Here is a 23,690-nt window from a genome sequence, read left to right on the forward strand (position 1 = left end):
ACACAACTCTCACAGCCCACACAACTCTCACAGCCCACACAACTCTCACAGCCCACACAACTCTCACAGCCCACACAACTCACGGCCCACACAACTCACGGCCCACACAACTCTCACAGCCCACACAACTCTCACAGCCCACACAACTCTCACAGCCCACACAACTCTCACAGCCCACACAACTCTCACAGCCCACACAGCTCTCACAGCCCACACAGCTCTCACAGCCCACACAGCTCTCACAGCCCACACAGCTCTCACATCCCTCACAGCTGTCACAGCCCTCACAGCTGTCACAGCCCTCACACTTAAGTTTTTAAGGCACTCCTGATGCAGCAATATTTTACCTGAAAATCCCGAAAGCATGGATTGTGATAATTTCCGGTTATGGTGTTACCCTTCCATTAGGAGACTGCCCTGAGGGTTTTAGAGTTATTGCTGAAATTGTTATTTTTACATTTCAGCATTTGCCTTCGACACTCAGGGCTATATTACATGGACACACTTTGCCAGGTCTTACCTAGTGTAAAGTCTCCTTGAATAAGAATCAAGATTCCGCCTTTTAATTGTAGCTCTATATGTACATATTGTATTTCAATTTATTGCTCTTAATATCTTCCTGTATCTTTTTACTCGGCTGAGAGGATGTCATTATCAAACCTATGTAGAGACACAATGACTACAGCATTAGGAGTAACCTAAAAATCAAAAGAAAAGTTTGATTCGCTTTCTAAAAGTCAGTGTGTGAAACACAACAGGCCTGAAAGCACTCGTCTGTGAGGTCACTACCTCTTCCAGGCTCATCACAGGTGAGTAATGTTAAACACTGCCAACACTGCGAATGGAAGAAAGTAGAAAACCCCTTCCACTCCTAAATCAAAGAACACATTCCTGAATTTCCGATTAAGGAAATTTCACCCGAAAATCAAGACAAGAGCTACACTGCTAAGGAGCACCCGCCTTTTAACTGCAGTAAAATGAGCCTGAAATGTTGAGCTCTCAGGGCCATTATATTAAATGTGGCCTTACCAGGCACCTGTCAAAGATGATGAATGGATCAGTGTATTTTTGGAACCCGTCAAAGTTAGATTAATAAGAGAAAGAGTGCAGAGTGTTTGATTACCCATGCTGGCTGAGACACCACTTACATGTAAAATACAGCAGCAGTGGTTCCACGCAGGCAGTGGTTCCAGGCAGCTTTGTGTCGATCAGAATCTAAGAACGAAGCAAGATCGTTCTTAGGAGAGTCCAAGTCCACAAGGGAGGTGGCCAAGCGCATAGAAGGGAGCAGGGATGGGGTATGTGCATCTTACCAGCCTAAAAAAAAAAACTTGCCATTTTGAATCGGAGAACAGGTGAATGAGACTGACAGGATACCAGTTCTCCGGATGGAGTTTTTTTTACTATTATTATTATTTGACATTTGCATGGTGCGTGGAGTGGCACGGTCTGATATCACAGCACTATGGGTTGTTCCGGGATAACTGGCACGTTTATGAGGTGGACCATTGCAAGCTGGTGGCTCACTAGGATTGTGGGCATGTGTGAACGTCCAGTAGTGTGAGTAGTGCCACTTTACAGAACTACTTGAAAGATGAATAGCATGTTTGCTCTTGTGAACATTATATGGTTTTGGCATTTTGCAAACACCTGAAGAGGTGGTGATACAATTCTATGACAGAGAAATGGTGCTCGCACTGGCAGTATTTGACAAGAGAAGGCCTTCACTGTGAAAAGGGAGAGGTGGCTGCTCTCCCTCTCTCTCGAGATACCAAGCAGCAAAAAGTCTCTGTGAACACGTTGCTGCTAGAAAAAGAAAAGGCAGGCACTTCTTGGCCGAGGACGTAAAAGCCAGCCACAAGCAAACAAGGAGCGGATGAGGCTCCACAGATCTTTGAAAAAAAGCAAAAGTATTTTAAAGCGCCACAGTACCTACTAGTACAGTTTCAGGGGTATGAACGCAGAAGTGATTGATTTAAACTCTGCAACTTTATGAAACAATCTCTCATATTCCTAGCAGTTGACAGACCACCAGGCTAAAAACACTGAAGATATGTGAACCTTGCTGTTGAACTGCCAGGTGTAATAGACAAGGATTCTTCCAGTTATTAACAGGGTGCCTCTGTCCTAAGGAACAGGATGAATGGTTTAAACTGAGACAAAGTTCACCCAGACTGAATGAAGTCTGTTCTACGATGGGCAGACTCTTGCACTGCTTAAACACCCCAGAGCTGAGAAAGGCACCAGCTCAGAAATACCAGAAGCCGGGTTCACTCTTTGTTGCGAGTGACGAGCGGCTGGAGGTGGTCTCTTCAGAAGACCCTGTACTTATCCCCCGTCGTAGATGTACACTTGGACAATCACCATTCTTCCATAAGGCCAGAGCTGGGATCTGCCACTCTACTGTAATGGAGAACACAAGTCATGATTTTATAAGGAGTTCCTAGTCCAGAGCAATATACTGTTTTTTTAGTCTTCAACGGTTCATCTCACACAGTTCACTAGCATGTTACACTTTCCATGGGACAACTCATCTACAGGTCACCCAACACCTGAACATAATCACAATACCCTGAAACAAAAGACAATGCAGAACCTGTACCCAAACATCTATACACACCTCGCTGAAACCTTCTACTGATCTCCTCAAGAGACTATCTTTGCATTTCGATCTTCTGACAGAATGAGGCCGTTTCTGCACTCCCAGAGCTGGCATATCAAAGTGCCTTCACCACGTAAGTAACCTGCCTTTAGAACGAATTACACTGTCAGACAGCTGCAACATCACTGAGCCCCCTGGCATGTCAGAAGTGGAAATCTCATTCAACCAGAGGCACCAAGCAAGAGAAGATTGCAGAGGAGCTCCACACCTCATTACTTTGACTGGTGTGGGAGGACCCCTGAGCAGCAGCAGCAATATGGACTCCCTTCAGTGAGAGTTTGTGAACCGACTTGTGAGTACATCTACCCGAGGCTCTAGTCGCTAGTCACTTCAGTGACTACTGGACCCCTATTCACATATAACGGTTAACACTTGACACATGTTTCCCCGACGAATCAACACTCATGTACCGCTTTTCCATATATCTACCGCCTGAGTTGTGTTGTTTTGCTGGTCTTTCTCTGCTTCCTGCCTTGCCAGCTGGCAACTTTCTCCTCAATCAAGCATGACTGATGCACTGGTAGGGCTGGCTACTTTTTGTTAATTTGATGTTAGCAGATGCTAATCTTGGGACAATTTCACAAGACTGCATCCGTCTGCCACTGTTTTTTTTATTTATTTACAGAGCTGCAGGAAAATTGCAGTGCCAGCACACACAGATCCAGCAGTGAGAATTGGTGGATTTTGCCTACTACTTTCTTTGCTTGAATGTTTCAACCGCCCTTATGTCCTCAAGCAGGACACTCACAACCAGGCAGTAACACCTTCAGCAAACAGCTGAACGAGCTACACTGCAAGGGGCGAACGGGTTGGGTGGTTAAAGGAGGGGAAAACATAATCAACACTTCACTTTTCTGAACAAACATGGATATCAGATACAGTAATTGTAAGTGGTAGAGTGACCATGAAATTTACACCGGGCAGACAGTTTGGCCACAATGAGGCAAAGTGCAAAGCACACTGGGATAGGAGGTAGACACACACAAACTTCATTGTTTCAACAGAAACAAATAGCTATATAAACAACGCCTTATTCACGTCAAAGAGTTGAAAAAGCTGCAATATTTCATAATAACTAGGATAGCCACAAACACCAATAATGGGACAGTAAAAAGAGCATTAGTGGAGCGAAATGTTGCTGGAGCAGGCAGGCATGATTTGGTTGAAGGAATACACTGAGAAAGACAAGCAATCAATAACACTCAAACAAATAATGCTTACAATAGGAAAGAGAACACAGTAAAGACACTGAGGCATTGTCTACAATGACAACAGAACAGGGATCATTCATGATGGGAAATTTACAACGAGGAAAACAAGTGAAATACAATTACACTAAAATATTCTGAATTAGGACAAGGAAACGCATACACCGGAGTAGGGAGACACAACACTGGACATAGACACACACAAGATTTGTCAATAAAGCATCACTGGGGCAATAATATACTAATAAAGTGACAAGAGACCTAACATTGGACACTGACACTTTTTAGAGTTGCCAGTACAGCAACAGAGGGGCAATGATATACTGATACCAGGATCAGGGGTACACTAACATGGAGACTAGGATAACAGGCATGCAGTTAACATTGGGACCGGACACAGGGATACACTTACACGTGATCAGGGAACAAATGGACAATGGCACATAGAAGAGGGGATATGCCTACACTGGGAGAAGAAGCACATGGATTTCTGTACAGGCAATACACAGACACACAGAAAGCAAAAGGTCCCGGGGTACACCCATCATAGAACAGGAGGCACATACTTTGCGTCAGAGAATGAGCAAGGACCTGACAAATCAGTGAGAACACAACAGATAATACTGAATAGAAGCGGAGGATTTTGATTTGAGGCAAAAACACTAGAGCAACAAGACAATGGAGCAGAGAACACCAATACTTCAACTAGGGGACATGATATCCCTTTCCAAGCAAGACATGCATCAACTGTGGGCCAGGGAACACACCACAACAGAATGGAAAAGAACCAACTCTATAACACGCAATGCACTAATAATGAAATAGGGACGGGACAGAAGGAAGCAGACATCCAAACAGTGCTCAACACTCGAGTGGCTGTTGGTAGGAGGATGCAAGACCAGACTGGCCTCCCCTTCCCCCCCTCCCCTAACGGACCCTGCATAGTGTCACCAGGTCACTGGCAGGATAAGGAAAAGATTTAGACTATGACAGAGAACACACTGACAACAGGAACGTGGGTGTCCGTTTCGGGGACAGAGAGAGACAAAAAACGGAGGAAAAGGGCACACAACGAGACCCTGTTACAAGCTGGGTAGGTCAGGAAATACGTAAACACCAGCTCAAGGAATAAGCACACAGTCTTGGGCTCACAAAAAGCGCCAGTAATGAGTTGGGCCAGTGAATACACTGACACTGCCCCAGAGCAAGGAAACATGCTGGCACCAGGAAATAGAATACAGAGGCACCAGGCCACAGAATCCTACAGCGCCAAGAACGCCAAGAAATCATTAGTTGTGCAAATGCTGCACTACTCAAAAGTTGTATAATTACATAACAATGCACCATCTCCTATACTACCACAACCTTTCAGTGCAAATACATTCACTGAAGCACAGTCATCCCAGAATGAATACTAAAACACACAATGCACTCTGGTTGACTCATGCATGAACTCACCTTGTAGCGCAGCGCCTGGTGGATGTCCGCAGCCAGCTGCCCCTTCCACCATTGCCCCTCCAACTCCATGGCATGGGAGAGGCGCAGCTCCGGGACACCCGTGCACCGCTCCGACCTGTGTTTTCAAGAAAGACAACGGAGAGTGAAAGGGGAGGGGGGGCGGGAACGGGCACACGGGGAGGGGGGCGGGAATGGGCACACGGACAGGGGGGGGGCGGGAACGGCGGACAAAATACGTAAACTTACAAAGTGACACCAAAATACGAGCGGCCTTACCCCAAAAATGTATATGGTCATAATAACACACCACAATGAAAAACATAAGGTAAAATATACCGACACAAACAACGCAGACACCAGTGCCCGGAACACGACAACACACCAACTAACGTTTTCAACGTGCTGGCTTTGGAACGCAGTTTAACTACCAGGAACTATTGCAGATTTGGAAACAGTGCTTTCAGTGTTTCTCCTCGTCGAAATCTCGCCTCATATATGAAAGCAAAGCATGTATGGGCCATGGAGGGTCGGAGCGGCCCAACCAGAATTCACACAAGAAAACACCAGGACCCGGTGAAAGTGTGGTGTGTGGCAGCGCAACGCCTTCACCATCTGCCACATTCACAGCAGATTTGGCGCTACCAAAAGAAACGTTCCCTCTCAGTTTGTACAGCCTCTGAACCCACAACTGCAGGACTGTGTGGTGCGCACCAGACATCGGAGCATATTTTTTTGTATCCATCCATCGACCTGGACGGATGGACAAAGATAGTGGGCACCCAGCAACCAAGGTGCGGTGCCCAGGAGCTGTGTTCGGCCTGACCGTTGCCTGCGACAGACACAGAAACTACACCGAGACGTGCCCAGCGGAACTCATGATGGGAGATCCCACACTAGAGGGGTCTTGGGAGCAGAGCTCAATCCCAGTGAAATGATCTAGGGAGCGACCGACCCAGCCCGACGCCTCTTCCTGTGGCTGGACAGAGAGCTGATTGATCAGAGAGACAAGAGAGCGTGTGAGTGCGCCTTGCCTGGGCTGTTGACTGCTCACCGGTGGAAACCGCCCAGCTCGCCTCAGGCTCCCGTCCACAGTTGTTCCTCTGCCGGCTAGCCCCTGCAAAAGCATCACCAACCCTGAAAGTGGTGCAACAGTGGAAGCCGGGCAGCATCTCCTACGGAGCTTTGTATGCCAAACCCCTGACCGCGATTTTGGCCCGCCCACATCGGTGCAGCCTCGCTGCCCGTATCGGGCGCAGTGCTGGCTGGCGGGAAAGACACGGAAGGGGGGGGGGGGAGGCGGGAAAGACACGGAAGCGGGGCGGGGGGGCGGGAAAGACACGGAAGCGGGAGGGGGGGCGGGAAAGACACGGAAGCGGGAGGGGGGAGGGGCGGGAACGGCGGACAAAATACGGAAACTTACAAAATGAAAACACATTTATAAACAAACTCCTTACCTGATTGCCTTGTGGAACTCGAATCTTGCAGCCAACTCCAACAACTGGGGCGGGGGGCGAACGGCATAGACGACATGAGACGCACGCAGCAAGCACTTACCAGAGGAAGACTTCTTCCGGCTGAGGTCGGCCTCGAAATGACAAAAGCAAACACGGACGACAAAAAAAAAACCGCCCACCGCCGCATGACTACACAGAGGGAACGCCCATGGAAAAAATCTCGGGAACGCCCCCGAATCTGGTCCGGCCTTGACGGACAGATCTCTGTTCCAATGGCTAGCCTCCATTTATGGAGCTAGCCAATGGAACAGAGGGAAGTATTCAAGTCCCCCTAACTGAAAACAAGAGATTTCTCTGGGGGTGGAGCTTACACTCCGTTCCCCAGGCGAAACCTAAAAACGGGCTCTCCATGAGCTGTCTTTATTTCCGCTGTTAATCTTCCCCCTCCCTTCGAGCAAGTTAGAGAGCCCCTTCCCCCCCTCCCTTCGAGCAAGTTAGAGAGCCCCTTCCCCCCTCCCTTCGAGCAAGATAGAGAGCCCCTTGAGGAGCGGAAGAAGGCTGGACTCTTCGTGCATGTTATTTGTCACGTAGGCCTTCAGCAGCTCCCTAATGGGTAATGAAGGTCCAGAGAGTTGCTCAACAGACACTGAAATTCCAGCCCGAGATCACTCCAGCCACGCACACATGACAATTTCTTCCAGGATGCAGAGGAGCTTGTTTATGATCATTGAACCCGCCCGGGCAGTCGAGTCAGACTCCAGCCAGGAGAAATGAGTTACGAATGGCTCTGCTCACCCCAGGTACCGATTGTTTTAAAAAGAGAGGCATGATGCAGGCAGTGATCCTTTACCGCTTGTATTACATTGGACGCTTAGCTTTATGGAGTTAATACTCCGAAAATCCCAGTGCCGAGTGTGTGCACATGGATTTTACGAACTCTAATTTGACCTCTTAAACACTGTGCATGCGGGCTAAACCTCCAAGTTATTTTTCACCCTTCTGATCCTCCTGCCCTTTCTTTTGCTCCACCCTTGGGCTTCTCGTGCTCAACCGAGGTCGCTCCGCTCCTCTCCCCTTCCTTCACATCCGAGGCTTGCAGTGAATGAAGCACCTTGATTCCTCTTGTCATGCAATTCTTAGGCCCTTCATTCTCAAGTTGCTTACCATCTGTTTCATCCGGTGCCTCTGCACCGCTATTCTCGGCCATTAATGATGTTTCATCCAGGTATACATTTAAGCACATTACGTTTTCTGTGGGACTCTCATGCAGCCTACAGGCCCAACCCCATCACTTTCCTTTTCATGAGCCCCTAATTCCTAAACCACTGCCTGCACTACACACTTTTCTCCCCCTATCGCTTTGATTTATTTCTTCACCAGCACCTGGGAATCGGAGGCCAGAAAAAGAAAACAAAATGTGCAAAGGCAGAGTTTGCCTTTGCAGGCAGGTTTGCCGTGATACATTTACCATAAACTAAAATCCTAAGCCTTAGTGTCATTAATACAATGTCACCAAACCCTTGCACTTGAAACGATGAGGGTTTTATAAGCTGTTCTGTGCAGCACCAATTATGACTTTAAAGCAGCACTGGGGAGCTAGACTGAGGGTGATATCTTTAAGTCAGGACAAAGGCCATCCATTGACGTCTGCTACGTGATGCGACCTCAGGCTCTCACAGAGACTATTGCCAGGGCCACTGGAATTATGTGACTGAGCCACTACGGGGCGATTTTCACATGATTATAGATTTGCCTCACAGTGGAAACCTTTTTGTAAAACTGGACTAATCAACCCTCAGTTGCTTACTGCTGTGTTTGGATGCTAAACTAGTAGTGAGTTGCAAGTAATGCCCACAGAGTGTTAGCACGTTTAAAAATGATGAACCAATAAACTAATTCTATTAAAAAATGCGCTGCATTGTGTCACATAATTTGCCTTTTACTTGCCACGTAATTTACTCAACCCTGCCACATAATTTGGCTCTCTCCTGCCGCATAATCTCAGTGGCCCGAACTATAGCTCTGGTCTCACAACAGGCATGCCCACAGGTGTTCCAATATCCCACATTTAGCAACTTGAAGGTCAGAGGATAACTTCATATTAGTTTAGCATCATTTATTGTCTACTTGTCCTTTGGAAAAAACAGTCATTAAAACCTGCCCCTGCGAGAAATCTTGCTGTCTGGGCGTTGGAAGATTTGAATCACCCACCCCTGATTTACCTCGAGTCACCAACAACATTCCCCAAGGCAGCCCCCTAGAAACGCTACCCCTTCCACTTCACACAGCCCTGATTGCAATGCTCATTGTAACCTTGTGTGGTGAGATTAAACAGAATAGTGTTTTTAACTTAGTAGAAAATGTAACAGTTCAAATCCAGACAGACACTTTACCACCCTTTTTTCTTTTACTTTACACAAATCTTAATAGTTGGAATAGCCACGAATACAAAATGCTGTATTTTACTTTAGTAACAGCACTTAAGGTGCTGCAGCATCCCTCCCTCGCTCCCAAATACATGTAAGCTGAATTGGCCATAAATAATTTTTAAAACTCTGCTTTGACACTGCACTGTTTCATTCTATTTTGAAGAACAACACAGCCAGAATGCACTTTGGCCACATGTGCTGTGAGTTCATTAATTTTCTTAAGTGTAAGACACATTTGTGTGTTTTTTTAATTCAATTCGTTTTTTTTAAAGACAAATGCCAATATACGGGTTTAGTGAGATTTTTCTTTCATTTTTCATTTGAAAGGTTACAGGTTGATTGTTACAAAATGTATTGATTCATTAAACGTTTTAAGTGGTAAAATGACAGAATGAAAAACTAGTACTGAAATCTAGCAGAGTGTATTTGGCTGTTTCAAGAGTTTTGTGCATGTGTAATGTGTGTAGTGCATTTTGTACAGTTAAGTTTATTAACCTTCAAATGTCGCGTATACATGAAAACAAAACAGGATGGTATCAACATTCAAATGATTTTGGTCCATTGTCTCTTCATCTATGCACCCTGTCAAACATAGACCTCTTTATAGTCTGTTGTCAATTGTATTCTGTGCTGGTTGGGGTTTGACAGCTACATCATTGTGTATTACCTTCATGTTAGGGAGAAAAAGGCCCTGTTGTATGTTGGGAACATTATTTTAAGTGCTAAGGGGTGCCAATTGGGGTAAAATTTGTTCGGATTATTCCCATTTACAATGCACTTGTGAGAGTAAATCCCTTTCTAGAGACTTGTCCCTCCTCCATCTCTCCTTTTACTCCACCCAAGCCTCATCTTACTACTTTGATCTCCCTAATAACCCTTTCTAGATTCTTCCCTCCTCTATCCCTCCCTCCACCCATCCCAAACCTTGTTTTACTACTATGATCTCCTGAATAACACTTTCTAGGTGCTTCCCTTTTCTATTCCTCCATTATACCATTCAATGAAACTAACAGACTCATATGTCCATCGCTCAAATTAGCATACATTATTATAGGACTGAATGATGTGCCAACATCATTACAAGTTATGCATATACCAGGCAGGGGCATATTGTGCCTCTAGCAGAGTAAATATATTCTTTGTGATAGATGCCTTCATAGTGGGCTTGTACCTCTGAGCTCTGTAATGTCATGTATGCTTTGGCTAAAAAATGAACATATATCAGTGGCGAATTCCCCAAATTCTCAAAGCAAAAGAATTGAGAAGTGTCTAAGGAGTGGTACTGTCTTTTAGTAAAAGATTGGTCCGGGGCAGTTTAGTGTCAACCCTGGGGAGGCACAAAATACAACAGAAGATGATAGTCATATCCGCATTACTTTAGAGTCAGGTCTCTAAAGGTCAGAAAAAATTCATTATCTTTGGTTCCAAAAGTCATGACATCCATTTTCTTTTGATGTTTTGCCTTGATTTTATTAAGATATCCTTTCCAAGGAGCTCGAGACCAGCACGTTTAAAGTCAACCATCAAGTTACTAAGGTAGGAATTCAAATCGAGTATTACATGTGGCTTTCAGCCGAGCCAGTTGAGGATGTGGGTGGAGCCAGTGAAGAAAGTGGGTGGAGCCAAGAGAAGTGGGTGTGGCTTCCCACAAAAATGTGAGCACCTGCACTTCATATTTTACAAATTAAGCACTGATGTATAGATTGGCGCTCAATGTGTTTTTGCCTGCAAAATTGGTTACTTCCGGTGCACAGAAGGGTCTAGTCCTGGACATTTATTCATTGGATACCTATACAGCCAGGACTTTTGTGGCAGCAAATGACTGGACTGTGTTTCAGATGAAAACTAGTCAGTTTTGGGACCATTCCTTGGTGCTATTTGTATAGTTATGGGACCATATGTATCAAGCCTTTTTCCCGTTTGCAAACGGGCAGATTCTCAGAATCGGCCCGTTTGCGAATTGGAAAAAGCCTTTTGGGATGTTTCATCCCAAAAGGCCATTGCAAAATAGAGAATTGCAAAATTAGCGATTCTCTATTTTGCAAATGCAATTACGGAATTAAATGTAATTTAAATTTAATTCTGGAAGCACCAGTAATTTGCTATTTGGCCTTAAGGAATTGCAAATTACCATCATTTGCGATTTTCTTAAATAAAGCACTTTTTTGATTTTTTTAAACTGCCATATGTCGCACATACATGCTCTTAGGGCATGTATGTGCGCAAACTGCGCACACATGCATATTTCAGGGGTGCAAAAAGGTGTCCTTTTGGCACCTTTGCAACCTTGCCATTGCATTCTCAATTTGGGATTCTCTAATTGGTAATCACAAATTGAAAATGTCTTCCCATCCATTCCTATGGGTCTCCTAGCCCATAGGAATGAATGGGAAGGTATTCTTTATTTGCGAATCTCAATTTGCGATTCTTAAATAAGGAATATGTAGGATTCACAACATTTTTTGCAAATCCTACATACATTGCATTTTGCGATTCTCTAATTGCGAGTCGCTAAAAATCGCAATTTGAGAATCGCAAGATTCTTTTTTTATACATATGGCCCTTAATCCCCCAACTTACAACGTGCTAGGGGGCACATTTGCACTGTGGTGCAGGGAGGGGGCGGACACATTGTACCCAACCATGTAAATGATAAATGTGATGAGTGATAATTTTAAAGTAATTAGGCCAATGTTGACACTACTGCTGTATTACAGCTGCACTACCTATGAATACCTATCATTATGTAACTTGATTTTGCATTTCGCACTCAATTTGGCAAAAGCAAGAGGTGAGAAGCAATGCAGCCCTATCAGCTTTGTCAATGTGTGTTTGAAGTAAGCACTAAGACAAAAGATAGTCAGGTATCTAGAGAGACCTTTAATAACAGTTGAGGTTGGTTGAATATCACTTTCTTTAGATTGTGTTGCTAATGTACTTTTAAAACTGTGCATTGTTAGATGATATATTGTCATTCAATTGTCAATGCACTTTTGAGTCCCAATATTTTTTGTCCTTTACTTCTGTTGTTAGGGCCCAATATATCTGGCTATATTTTTAAATGTTGATGACGTACTGTATTGTTGTAATAGATGATTTAACTTAACTTAGCAATAACATTGGTGTTGAATGTGAATAATGTGGAGGTCAGCCTAGAAAATGACATATATAAGGAACAGTCAGTTGGAGGGATTAATTTACTTCAGATTATTTACCCTAATTTCTAATGTAACTAAATATTGAAAGATAAAAATAGGTTCACCAGCCCTACACAATTCATTAAAGACAATAGAAGCAAGAAGAGCAAAACCCTGCAGCTGAAAGGGACCAGTAGAATGGATAAATGTGTGTTGAAATGATGTGAACGCCAGGAATATGCTGTGATGTACACTGAAAATAATGGAACTGATTCACATTAGGATGTAAGAGTACATAAAAGAGTACCCATGCAGTATTCTTTAGCATATTCTTCCACACTTTTGTCAATTCATTGCAGGTGCATTTTTAGTTCTTTGAAACTATCTCTCATTGCCATATAAGAAAATATCTGTTTCATGTCATCCCCTGTCGATTGAATATTTGACAGATGATAGTACAGATTGCTCATGTATTGTTCTAAGGAAGTGCAATGACACGCTCTCCTTTCCCAGACTGTAAAAGCGAAGTGTGTTTCACCCAAACTATATCAAACTATGGAAATAATATCACTATACAATTAAGATCACCAACATTTTAAATGACTTCTAGCGGTGAATTTAACTTTTCAGTCCCTTTCCCATGACTGTAGCCCTCTTTTACTACTCATACATGCCTTTGTGAATTATTCCTCCAGACATCTAAATGGGAATCCATTTTAAATATTCAGACACAGTTGGCACAAGTAGAAATTGCACTTTGACTAATAGGGGTTGGATGCCTCAGGGTAGATTCACAAAGGCATCTAAGGGTATCTAAAAGACTATTTCTGTAGTACTGCTTCCCATATTCATAAATGTTTTTGTGACTCGACGCCAGAGTGACCAATTAACTGAACGTTATTTGACATGTACTCTTGGAAACACTTACTATACTTGTTTATTGGGTAAAGTTATTTAAAGAGAAGGAAAATACTCATGGTATACAATATGCCTCAGATCCCAGAGCGAGTTTTGGCATTCATAGCTGCCAAAGGGTTAGTGAATGTGCAAAACTCATGACTGAAAGTCACAAAACTTTAGGGGGAAAAAAGAAAATGTGTAGAGTACACGTAATAAAAAACATAGCACAAGAGGAAAATCTAGGAGAAGAAGTCTGGTGATATTGTAAATTATGTAGCAAGACAAGTGAACAATAACACAACAGGCATGGACACCTTAATGCAGAATACTGAAACTAAAATAGTGTCAGTTTGCAGCCACACTATTGACACAGCCAGCAATTATGTACCAGGCTGTGTTTGTCCATAGTACGGGTTTGTTTAACCTTGTATTGCAGGTTTGTGTACCCCTTCTTCCACACAGGTGTAAAGCAAAAGAACCAAAAGTAAGATTATCTGTCTTTATGTTATTCAAGGTGAGATACAGCTATATTTCCCAAGTCTGTCAATTGACAAAACATGAGGTCACTTGAAAGAACGTGGCATGTACATATCAAACAGAAAGTAACTCACCTGGATGGGCACATCAACACTAACCTTTGGCGCACCCGCTTTCATTTTATTTTCTTTCACTTCGTTGTGATACTGCTGGCGAATTTGATTTAATTTTCTCAGGTATTCCTGTAAGATAATGAAACAAAATGTAGTAAAAAAATGATACACATTCCTGTTTCTCAAAAAACAGTGCAGCAGACATAATTTACAGATGCATTCTACACGTTATAATTTATTATCGCAAATCGAGATTTCTTTACAGCGCGTGTACACCCAGAGGAGTTCTTAACACTATGAGAGGCAAACATGCTCTGGTATTCTGCTACTTTGATTATTATTTAGTGAACAGCAATTTTGAAGTTGCTTTGGGAAACGATAGAAGTGCTTACATTCTTTTCATATTTAAGAGGCAGTGTGCTCCTGAGTGATAGTACAAGGACCAAAAAGAACACCCCCAAATTACAGTCAACGAAAATGATGCTCCAGCAGATCAAGGTCTGGAAAGCGTAATTTATGTGCTGAACAGTATTTTCTAATGTAACTTTGAAACAACTGAGCCAGATCACGTAGACACCTGTATGCCGGGCACAATACTTTCATGAATATCCGAGCCTCATAAGGCATCAAGGGGAGTAGACGTAACAGTGGAATGCCATGGCTGAACCTAAAGTCTCCCGAAGTCATTCTGCTGCCACTTTTGAGTCACTTGGAGGCTGCTCAGCAGTACTTTGGGTCAAGCAGTTTTTACAATAATTAAAATCAAATTACGCTGCAGTTTATTAACATAATAGAAAAGGGGTGATGTCACTGAATTGACCAGAGACCTCATAATGAGGTCCAAGTCAAATTTAACACAGAGGTATTTTTAAAAATTGGGAATCAGAGTAGGGATGTCACCAAGTGTGATGGCCAGCCAACAGGGGTCATGTGCCGTGCTGCTCTGTGACTGTAATCACCTCTGTCTTGTCCGCACGACGTGTAACACAATGTACTCCCATGTAGGATATCTTTCACTTAGCAAACTTTAAAATTATGTTAACAATCTTGGGATATTTTAAGATTTTACATTCTACGTCTATTCTTAGTAAAGACAGGTGACAATTATCATAACAACAAAGAAAGTATCACTCAGCACAATAAATGCATACTGTATTTTCAAAAAGCGCATAAGATGTTAAAATTGTTGACATGGTTTATGCGAGTGGTGTTGATACTGCTTCTGGGTCATCATTTTACTTTGTTCCCTGAAGGTAAAAGAGCATGTGCACCATTTGCTGTTAAATGTAGTTTTTCTTTTCCCCAATTGTCTCAGATTGTCCACATCGGTTTATCCGATTCTTCACACAGATTCAGGACATTTGAAAAAGGAGATAGATAATATCCCATTTGGGGAATTTGTGTGTGCAAAACATAATTGTAGTGAATCTAAGGAGTAGCAGGAGGCACCTCAGAAAGATTCGGGAGACGAGGCTATGATTTGGAAATCATCAATAAAGCATAATAGCGAGTACAGAACAACTTAAGAAAGAAACATATAGCGAGGGCAATAAGAGAGTCGATAAGACTTTAAAGAAGCACTGGGACATAGTAAGGCTTGATCCAGATATAAAAGAGATTTTACCATCAAAACCGGTGGTGGTATATAGGAAAGCGCCCACTCTGAGAACACTTCTAAGTCTGAGTGATACTGCGCTCTATGAAGATAGCAAAAAAGGTGTGGGAGCGGAACACATATAGCTTAACATGCTTCCTAAAGGCTCACACACATGCAGTAGATGCGTCTGTTGTGAGTATGTAACAGACTAAACGAGAACATTTACAGACAGTAATGAGCGAGTACAGTATTATATTGCTTCCTTTATAAATTACAACACCTGTAGTTTGCAAATATGCAATTACATGTATATGTGGTAGGATGTATATAGGCTCTACAGTGGGGAAATTGAAAGTCAGATGAATGGAACATTAACGGGCAATTAAGAATTGTGATGCTATGTACCCTACCGCCATACATTGTCGAGATAATCATAAAATTACAGAATTGGGGGTACGCACAGGAAGATACATTATTAATCTATACACATGTAAAACAAGTAACAATATAGAGATTGAAGACCTTATATTAAGCAACTTGGGGAACAAACTACACATAGGGAAATCACACAAAGAGAATAAGGTGTTCGCATAAACCCTGAAGAAGCACAGTGTGCGCAAAACATGTGTTGGCTCCATAAGAAATTAACGATGTGAATGAATAAAGAATTCATCACAAGAAATTCTTTAGTCTGAAACTGTTACTTATCTCAGTATTGTGTTTTTTATGTATTATACTTAGCACACTGGTAGGTACTAGTGTCCTGAGAGTTAAGCACCGGGCACTGTAACCTTTACCCACAATTAATGTTGCATATATATTTATACACTTACCTAGGAATTATTTACATTTTCATTGGAAAGGCAAGCATGGTAATGACATATTCACAATAAAAAATAGCAGGCTGAGGTCTCGGGTACTGAACTCAGACTGTACTCTTGCAGGGGAATATGCATAAGCCTAATAGGCATAAGCTTCTTTGTCACTGATTGGCCTGCACTACTATTGAGAAAGGCTTCCAAGTTATTAATTGGGTTTACAATTCAATCCAGTTAGCACTTTATCCTCTACAGCCACCCTGTGCAATCTAAGTCCTATGCCGTCTGAAGAGTACTAAACATGTTTTAGGGTTCTGAAAGCTCATTTGGAACACCTTGAATTTGTATTTTGCAACCATCTTGTAATTATACTGCACCATATTTTTCTATCATGCTCTTCCCATTAAAATTGGCAACCAATCACAATACTCAAACAGGACTCTCTCACAAGTTATAATGTTTTCTTTCACAAACAGTGACTTTGTGACAGGTGTGCTAACCATTTTTGCAAAATAGGAGTGTTTGCATCTGCAAAAGAGGTACTTCTTATGTAGTAAACCCGTTGCAGGAGTAGGTAAACTTTTACCGATCCCCAAAACAGGTTTGCTGATGATTACTGATTTGCAGTTTTGAATTTGCATGGTGTGAGAGTACCTTTCTTCCTAACTGGGAATCAGTGTCATATGTATAAATGGTTTGCCATCAGAATACCATTAAAAGTCACAGACATCCAAGTTTTGTGAATGTTACAATTGGAATTTGCGACCTACCTAATAAATATTAATTAGGTAAGTCAGATTGTGACTATATCAAAATCCTTATTTCGTATACGAACCTACTAGTACATATGTCAGTTCACAAAATAAGTTTCAGATTACAAAAAGATTGGTCACATTCGTTATGAGTTTCTAAATCCATTTTGTGATTCAGGAACCTATTACCGAATCGCAAAATAGGTTTAGTGGATAATAATTAGACTTTTTTATTTTGCTGTCTCAAACCCTATGATTTTTGGAAATCTGAGACTTTGCAACCACAAAATGGCTTTGTATATCGGCCCCAAGCTCTTTTTTGCATAATACGATTCTGAACATTTCCCTGCTACCGTAGTCAACTTCCTAAGCAATGGCAGAATGATGCTGGATAATGACTGATAGTAGCAATTGGGAGAATACCCATACCCGGAAGGAATATTACATCAATCCCTAATTAACCTCTTAGGAGACATATATATATATATATATATATATATATATATATATATATATATATATATATATATATATATATATATATATATATATATATATATATATATATCAATTTACACAGTTTGAAAGGTAATGCAAATGGAGTTATCTGGAAAAGTGATCTGGAGAATGATATGAAGATCTACATGCTATCCTTTTTTTATCATTAAAACACTTTTCTACACCACAAAATACCGAATGACTGCCAGATACGCTGAGAAAGTTCCTTGAAGACAAAGATATACCGACATTCAATTCCTCAAATCACAATTTTTCATGGTATTACGATCAAGCTCTCAGAAACTTTCATTTACAACCTTTACTTTGAAACGGTCACACAGATATATTGTTATTTGGTGGTCTTCTATAAGAAACATAAGACCATGAAAGAAACGGAGGTCCTCTCCCACATTTAAAAATAACAAGAATTTCACAACAATTTCGAGAAGTATTATTAATGAAGGCAGAATTCTGTTTGTGTTTATTTCACCTGTTCCTTATCTCCATTCTTCATGATTGGTTGCTGTTGTTGATCCATTGGCTGCTCTTGCTTCATTTCTTGCTGGGGGAAGTGGTTATTGTGATGATCAGCAGTGGATGGACGAAGTCCCTGTACATGTGAAAGAAATTTGTTTGTAAGAAATGGTATTTGCAAGGAGAACATTTATATTTTTAGATGCATCTATCTTCCTTGCTCATTTATCTCTTCAGTCATCTTTCCCTATATCACCCAAAAAATAAACCATGAAGAAACACAGTGGCACTACTGGGATCATTTAGACCTAAGCTGCACTGCAAGCGTTACAGCAACATGGTTTTGTGCCCATTTTTGCACTAATACCTATCATGACCAGAGTGCAATTTCATGGTAATAATGTACTGAAAAAGTAAATAACCACTATGAAGCCAAAAGGCCTGGATATTTCAAATGTGATTGTGTGGGTGAGTGGGAGAATTTGATAATGAGCCAGCGTTTGCATGAATATGGAAATGCATTGAAGGATAAATAAGAGAATGAATGCATCATTCTGTATAAGGTGAGTGAATTCATTGATGGTGGAATATGTAAATGCACTTAAATTTTGGCTTGATGAATTTGTGAGTGCTTGAATGGATTAGTGAGTGAGAAAAGGCACATTAAACCATTCTTACCGTTTGAGGCTTTTAAGAGCAGCAGCTATAGTGTTATAAAAATACAGAAAATTATCAATATCATTGCAGTGCAAATTTTACACAGGGGCTGTGTACAGTCATGCAAAAAAAATCCACAATATATATATGTAAAGAATTATGAAAATGATGCTGTCCCAAGAGTGCCTATAATATGTTAAGAATTATGCCTGTTGCTTTAATGCAAGCAGTACAGTGCAGTGGGTATCAATGTGCCAAGTATGCCCACCATATGTCAAGGAACTGTGACTAATATTGTTGTTTAGATTTTTCCCATCACTCAATAATCTTTAATACATACTCATATTTGTACCATTACTAACATTCTCTTTGCATGTTTAGATGTGTTCCTTTGCCCAATCACTTAGTAGTTCTGGGTGCATGTTCAGATTTTGACCATGAATCATTGATGTTGACCTCTTTTCAGGCTTACATTCAGAGATATGGAGTAGCGGGTCAGGTTTTCACCATCACTCATTAAGCCAAACAATTGTTCAGATTTGCACCATATCTCAGTATTCATTAGAGAACATTGAGATTTCTACCATCATTCACTAATCACCAGTAAATAGCCATATTCGCACCATCACTCAGTTATACTGCAACATTCAATTTGAACACACCAACAAAAATGACACATTTGCTAATGCAACAAAATCCATTTTATACCTATATGTCACATACTCAAGAAGGACACCACTGCCCAATTTTCCTTAAATAATGATTTTTTATCTGCTCTTTTCTCCATATTGCTGCCAGTTGCACACAGAGACAGTGCCACAGGTTGTTACTTCATGTTATTCTGAAGTCATCAGAAAGAGTGCAGGACCTCAGATCATTATTAGATGTCTGTAATCCCATGGCATGTTTGGTTTGTTCTGTATGTAAGGTAAGTGTATGGTGTACTGACATGAAGTGTCTGTGTATGCATTGCTGGAAAGGAGCATGCTGTAAAATGTGGAGAGTGGATGTTGTGATAATGTGATGATGAATGGAAAGCTGGTATCTCTGTGTGATGTAGCTTGTGGCTTGATTACAGCTAGAGTTTTATATAGCGCGAACTAGACCCGAGACATCAAGTATAAGAGCGCTTTACATGAGCACCAGTTTCGTTATAGAAAGACACATTCCTTTTTGTTAGGCACAGGGAGATTAAGTGATTTGCTCAGAATTACAGGATGTTGAGAATGGATCCCAAATAGGATGTGATGGTAACCTGTGGGCCTAACATGACAAAATAACTCACTTCCTACCAGGGGGCTTCACACTATGTGAAACCCCTACCCTCCAACTCCAACACAACTTTTAGCGACAAGGATAAGCAGCAGAAAGTAAGCAATACTTGCTGTCAATGATACAAATGTCTCTAAAGTCAGCAGGTGGGATAGTTGGCTACCAGATGCCTGGCAAACTCAGAACCATGCAATAGTTGGAGTGTGAACAGAAGGCCACTCACTCCATTCTGCAGCATCTCTTGCAGAAGGTCCTTCGGCTGCTGAAGCAAGGAGCCTCTCAATATGACAGGTGATAGACAAGCTTCTTTTTTCAACAATGTATAAGCACTATTTCAATGTGTATAGCTGCACAGTACTCCTTTGAGCTGATACAAAATGTGCAATACCGTTATACGAGCAATGGCTGAAGAGGGCTGACTGTTGGATTTTGTAATTAGAATGTGGGTGCGTGAGCCACCCTGGCAACCATTGCTCAGGTGGAATGAGAATGTTGGGGGTGTACCTGGCAGTTGCTGGGTTGTTGATCTCTGCCGGTCGCATTGATGTATCTCGGTCAAAAAATCCTGAGCAAATATTGCTTAAGGAAGAATATAAATCTGTGTGGGCAGTTCAGGGTGGAAGTTGGAAACAGCTTTTCCTGAAGTATTCAGTGAAAAATTGGGGAGGATCAAAGGATTCTGTCACCGCTTAATTTTGAAGGATGGGGACCAGCCAGTAGTCCAAAAACCCAGACAGATACCTCTTGCGATGAGGAGGGAGTTGGAGCAGGAAGTTGAATACTTATGCCAACAGGGTATAAATGAACCTATAAAAAGCTCCGAATGGTTAGCCCAGGTGGTTTTGGCCAGGAAGGTATTGACTTAACGGACCTGAATGAGAGGATTTCGGTGCAAAGATGTCACTTGCCCAATATCACTGAAATGTTAAGATCGTTTAAGGGTGGCAAAATTGTTTCGACTTTGGACATGTAGTCCGCTTATCATCAAGTCACCTTGCACAAGGAGAGCCGCCATCTGACGTCATTTATTTCTTCTTCTGGTGCGTACAAGTTTAAGAGAATACCTTTTGGGTTGGCATCAGCTTCTGCAGTATTTCAGAGGGTCATTGAAGTGATGTTTGTGGGGGTTCCGGATGTGAGGTGTTTTCAGGATAATATTTTAGTGTATGGGAAAAACATTGAGTCCCATGATGAGAAGTTTTGTCCATTTTGACAGATGGGGGTTACGCTTAAGATAGAGAAATGTAGGTTTGCTGTGGACGCTGTAGCCTATTTTAGGTTACAAGTTGTCTGCTCGAGGTGTGGAACCAAAGGAGGATCTTGTTAGGGCTATCAAGGAGTTTCCGTCCCACAGAACAAGTTGCGCTCCTTCTTTAGAATGTTGGAGTTTTATGCAAGGTTCATTCCGAACTGCAGTGGGAAAACACAGTACATGAGAGGGTTGTTGAAAAAGAATCAGCAGTTTGTTTGGTCCATAGAGCATGAAAGGGAATTTCAAGATGTCAAATGTGAACTTGGGAATGCCATTGCCCTTCAACCTTTTGTTGCCAAGGAACCATCAACTGTGGGAACTGATGCCAGTCAGCATGGTGTGGGTGCTGTGCTGTTGCAGAAAAGGGAAGGCTGGGAGGTAGTTGTATCGTTCGCATCTAGGGCATCGACAGAAGTGGAGCCGACATACCCAGTTATCGAGAGAGAAGCTTTCGCCTCCTGGTGGGGAATGGGTCATTTCAGGAACTATTTGTGGGGTTTGGAGTTTATCATTCGCATTGACCAAAAGTCTTTGTTGAATCTGTTTACTACCAAGGGTCCTAGACATGAAGAGGAGGATCTGGGAGTTGTTCTGGTGGCCGGGAATGGATCGGAGTGTAGAGCATTTTGTCAGGGAGTGTGTGGCATGTGACAAGACTAAAGTGACTTTTTCCAGTCCGGTTGAAGCAATTCCTGTTCCAGATAAACCATGGTTTGAGTTAGGGTTGGATATCATTGGGCCCATGTATGTTCTGAATGAACGTAGTATATATGGGTTGGTGCTGGTGGATAATGGCACAAGTTGGCCAGAGGTCCAGTTCATGAAATCAGCTAACACGAGGGAGGTGCTGGCCTTTTTATAATCCTTGTTTTTTAGGGAGGGTGCCCCAGTTGAATTGGTCACGGGCAAGGGTGCAATTTACATACAAGGAATTTCAAAGATTTATGTATCATTGGGGAATAAAGCATATTACTACTTCTCTTTATCATCCCCATAGTAATGGTTTAGTAAAATGCTACAACAGGATCATCAAGGAAAACTTTCAATTTTCAGTGGCTATTGGTTTGAAATGGGAGAAGGAGCTCATGGATTTGTTGTGGGCATTGCGCACTACTCCATTTGCTACCACCAATGTTTCACCTTTTGTTCTGTTGAATATAGGGTAGCTGCTAACAAAAAGGTCAGACATTGGATGAATGATTTCAAAGTGTTACATGTTAAACTTGAGCGTGTCAAGGAGAACTGAAAGAAGGCTCAGAGAAAGTATGCCAAGGCAGATTCTACAAAAGGAAGACGTCAATCTCTTTCTAACAAAGGGTATTGGGTGAGAGTAAAACTACCAGGTATTGTGGCGAAGGGTCATTCCAAGTTCTCCCAGCCACTGGAGATTGAGGTAGTCAAGGAAAATGTGGTGAAGCTAAGTGATGGCAAAAGGTGGAATAAGGAAAAATTGTCCAAGCAAATAGCAAAATGCAGTCAAGGGAATGAACAGTTTAATTGTGCCTCTGGAAACTCACAGGTCTAGAATATAAACTCAGGAAGGTCTGTGAGAGTGAGGAAGGCACCTTCTCATTTCAAGATTATGTCAGTGTCTGAGGCAATTTAAGAGGCAATGTGTCATTTCAATGGGAATGTAATTTTGCTTTCTTTGCAATATGTTCTTCTGCGTACTTAATAGACGACAACACATTGGGCATGGTAATATAATTTTCTTGTTTATCAATTTGAATTTTTTTGTTGTTGTTTACTATAAAAGGAAAGATGTGTTGGGTTCTGTACATGTTTCAACGGTGGGCCATAGGAAGTAGAGCGCCCAAACTAATAAGGACTTTATTGGACTATTATAGAAATATCTCACCAGTGCATACTAAGTATTACCCTCACCGTCGTTTAGTTATTGATTGTTTTAGGAGAGTATAGCATGGGAGAAGTGGAATGTTTTTAATACTTTGATTAATCATGGAGGATGACCGGGAGAAATTGGCGGCGGAACTATTCCAACAGAGTAAAAATACTAGTGCTAGTGTAAGAAAGGATCCACCCACTAGCAGCTTAAAGGAAACATTTCTTAAATTAAAAAAGCCTAAGAAATTAGAATTATCAAAATGGTGGGATGGAGTGACCCTTAAAAATTACATTGATTTAAAGAGAATACCAAGAGGACTCAGGATATTGATTGTCTCCACTTTCGATGACCTCGATGAGGATCTTCTGAAAGAGCAGGAAGAAAATGTATATGCTTCTTCATTCACTATGATGCATATATTAATTAAAAATGCAGATAGAAAAGTCGAGAAACTTAAAATACAGATTGTGGAATTTGAAAAGGAAATTAAGGAAATTAATTTGACTGAATTAACTGACAAAAATGATGGCATTTTAAAAGAAGTTATCAGTAGACATCAACTACAGATTAAGGATAAAAAACTCAGTAAAATCAGACGATACGAAAGGGATTATAACCAAAGAAGAGTCTTCACATTTGCCAAAGGATATGATGAGGTGGCCAAACCAAAACAAACAGTGATAACT

General features: G+C 41.7%; 1 protein-coding gene across 1 annotated transcript in view; it reads right to left on the reverse strand.

The window, feature by feature from the left end:
• LOC147666044 (uncharacterized) overlaps positions 1–23,690 on the reverse strand; it is a gene marked incomplete at its 5' end in the record, with an annotated part of 139,107 nt that overhangs the window by 88,919 nt on the left and 26,498 nt on the right. The window contains 2 exons of the mRNA XM_086949298.1: positions 13,860–13,967; positions 17,994–18,113. Coding sequence (XP_086805424.1) covers positions 13,860–13,967; positions 17,994–18,113 — 228 coding nt within the window. The remainder of the gene's footprint in view (positions 1–13,859; positions 13,968–17,993; positions 18,114–23,690) is intronic.

This window comes from Lissotriton vulgaris, unplaced genomic scaffold (genome assembly GCF_964263255.1).
Source record: "Lissotriton vulgaris unplaced genomic scaffold, aLisVul1.2 SCAFFOLD_324, whole genome shotgun sequence".
NCBI lineage: Eukaryota > Metazoa > Chordata > Amphibia > Caudata > Salamandridae > Lissotriton > Lissotriton vulgaris.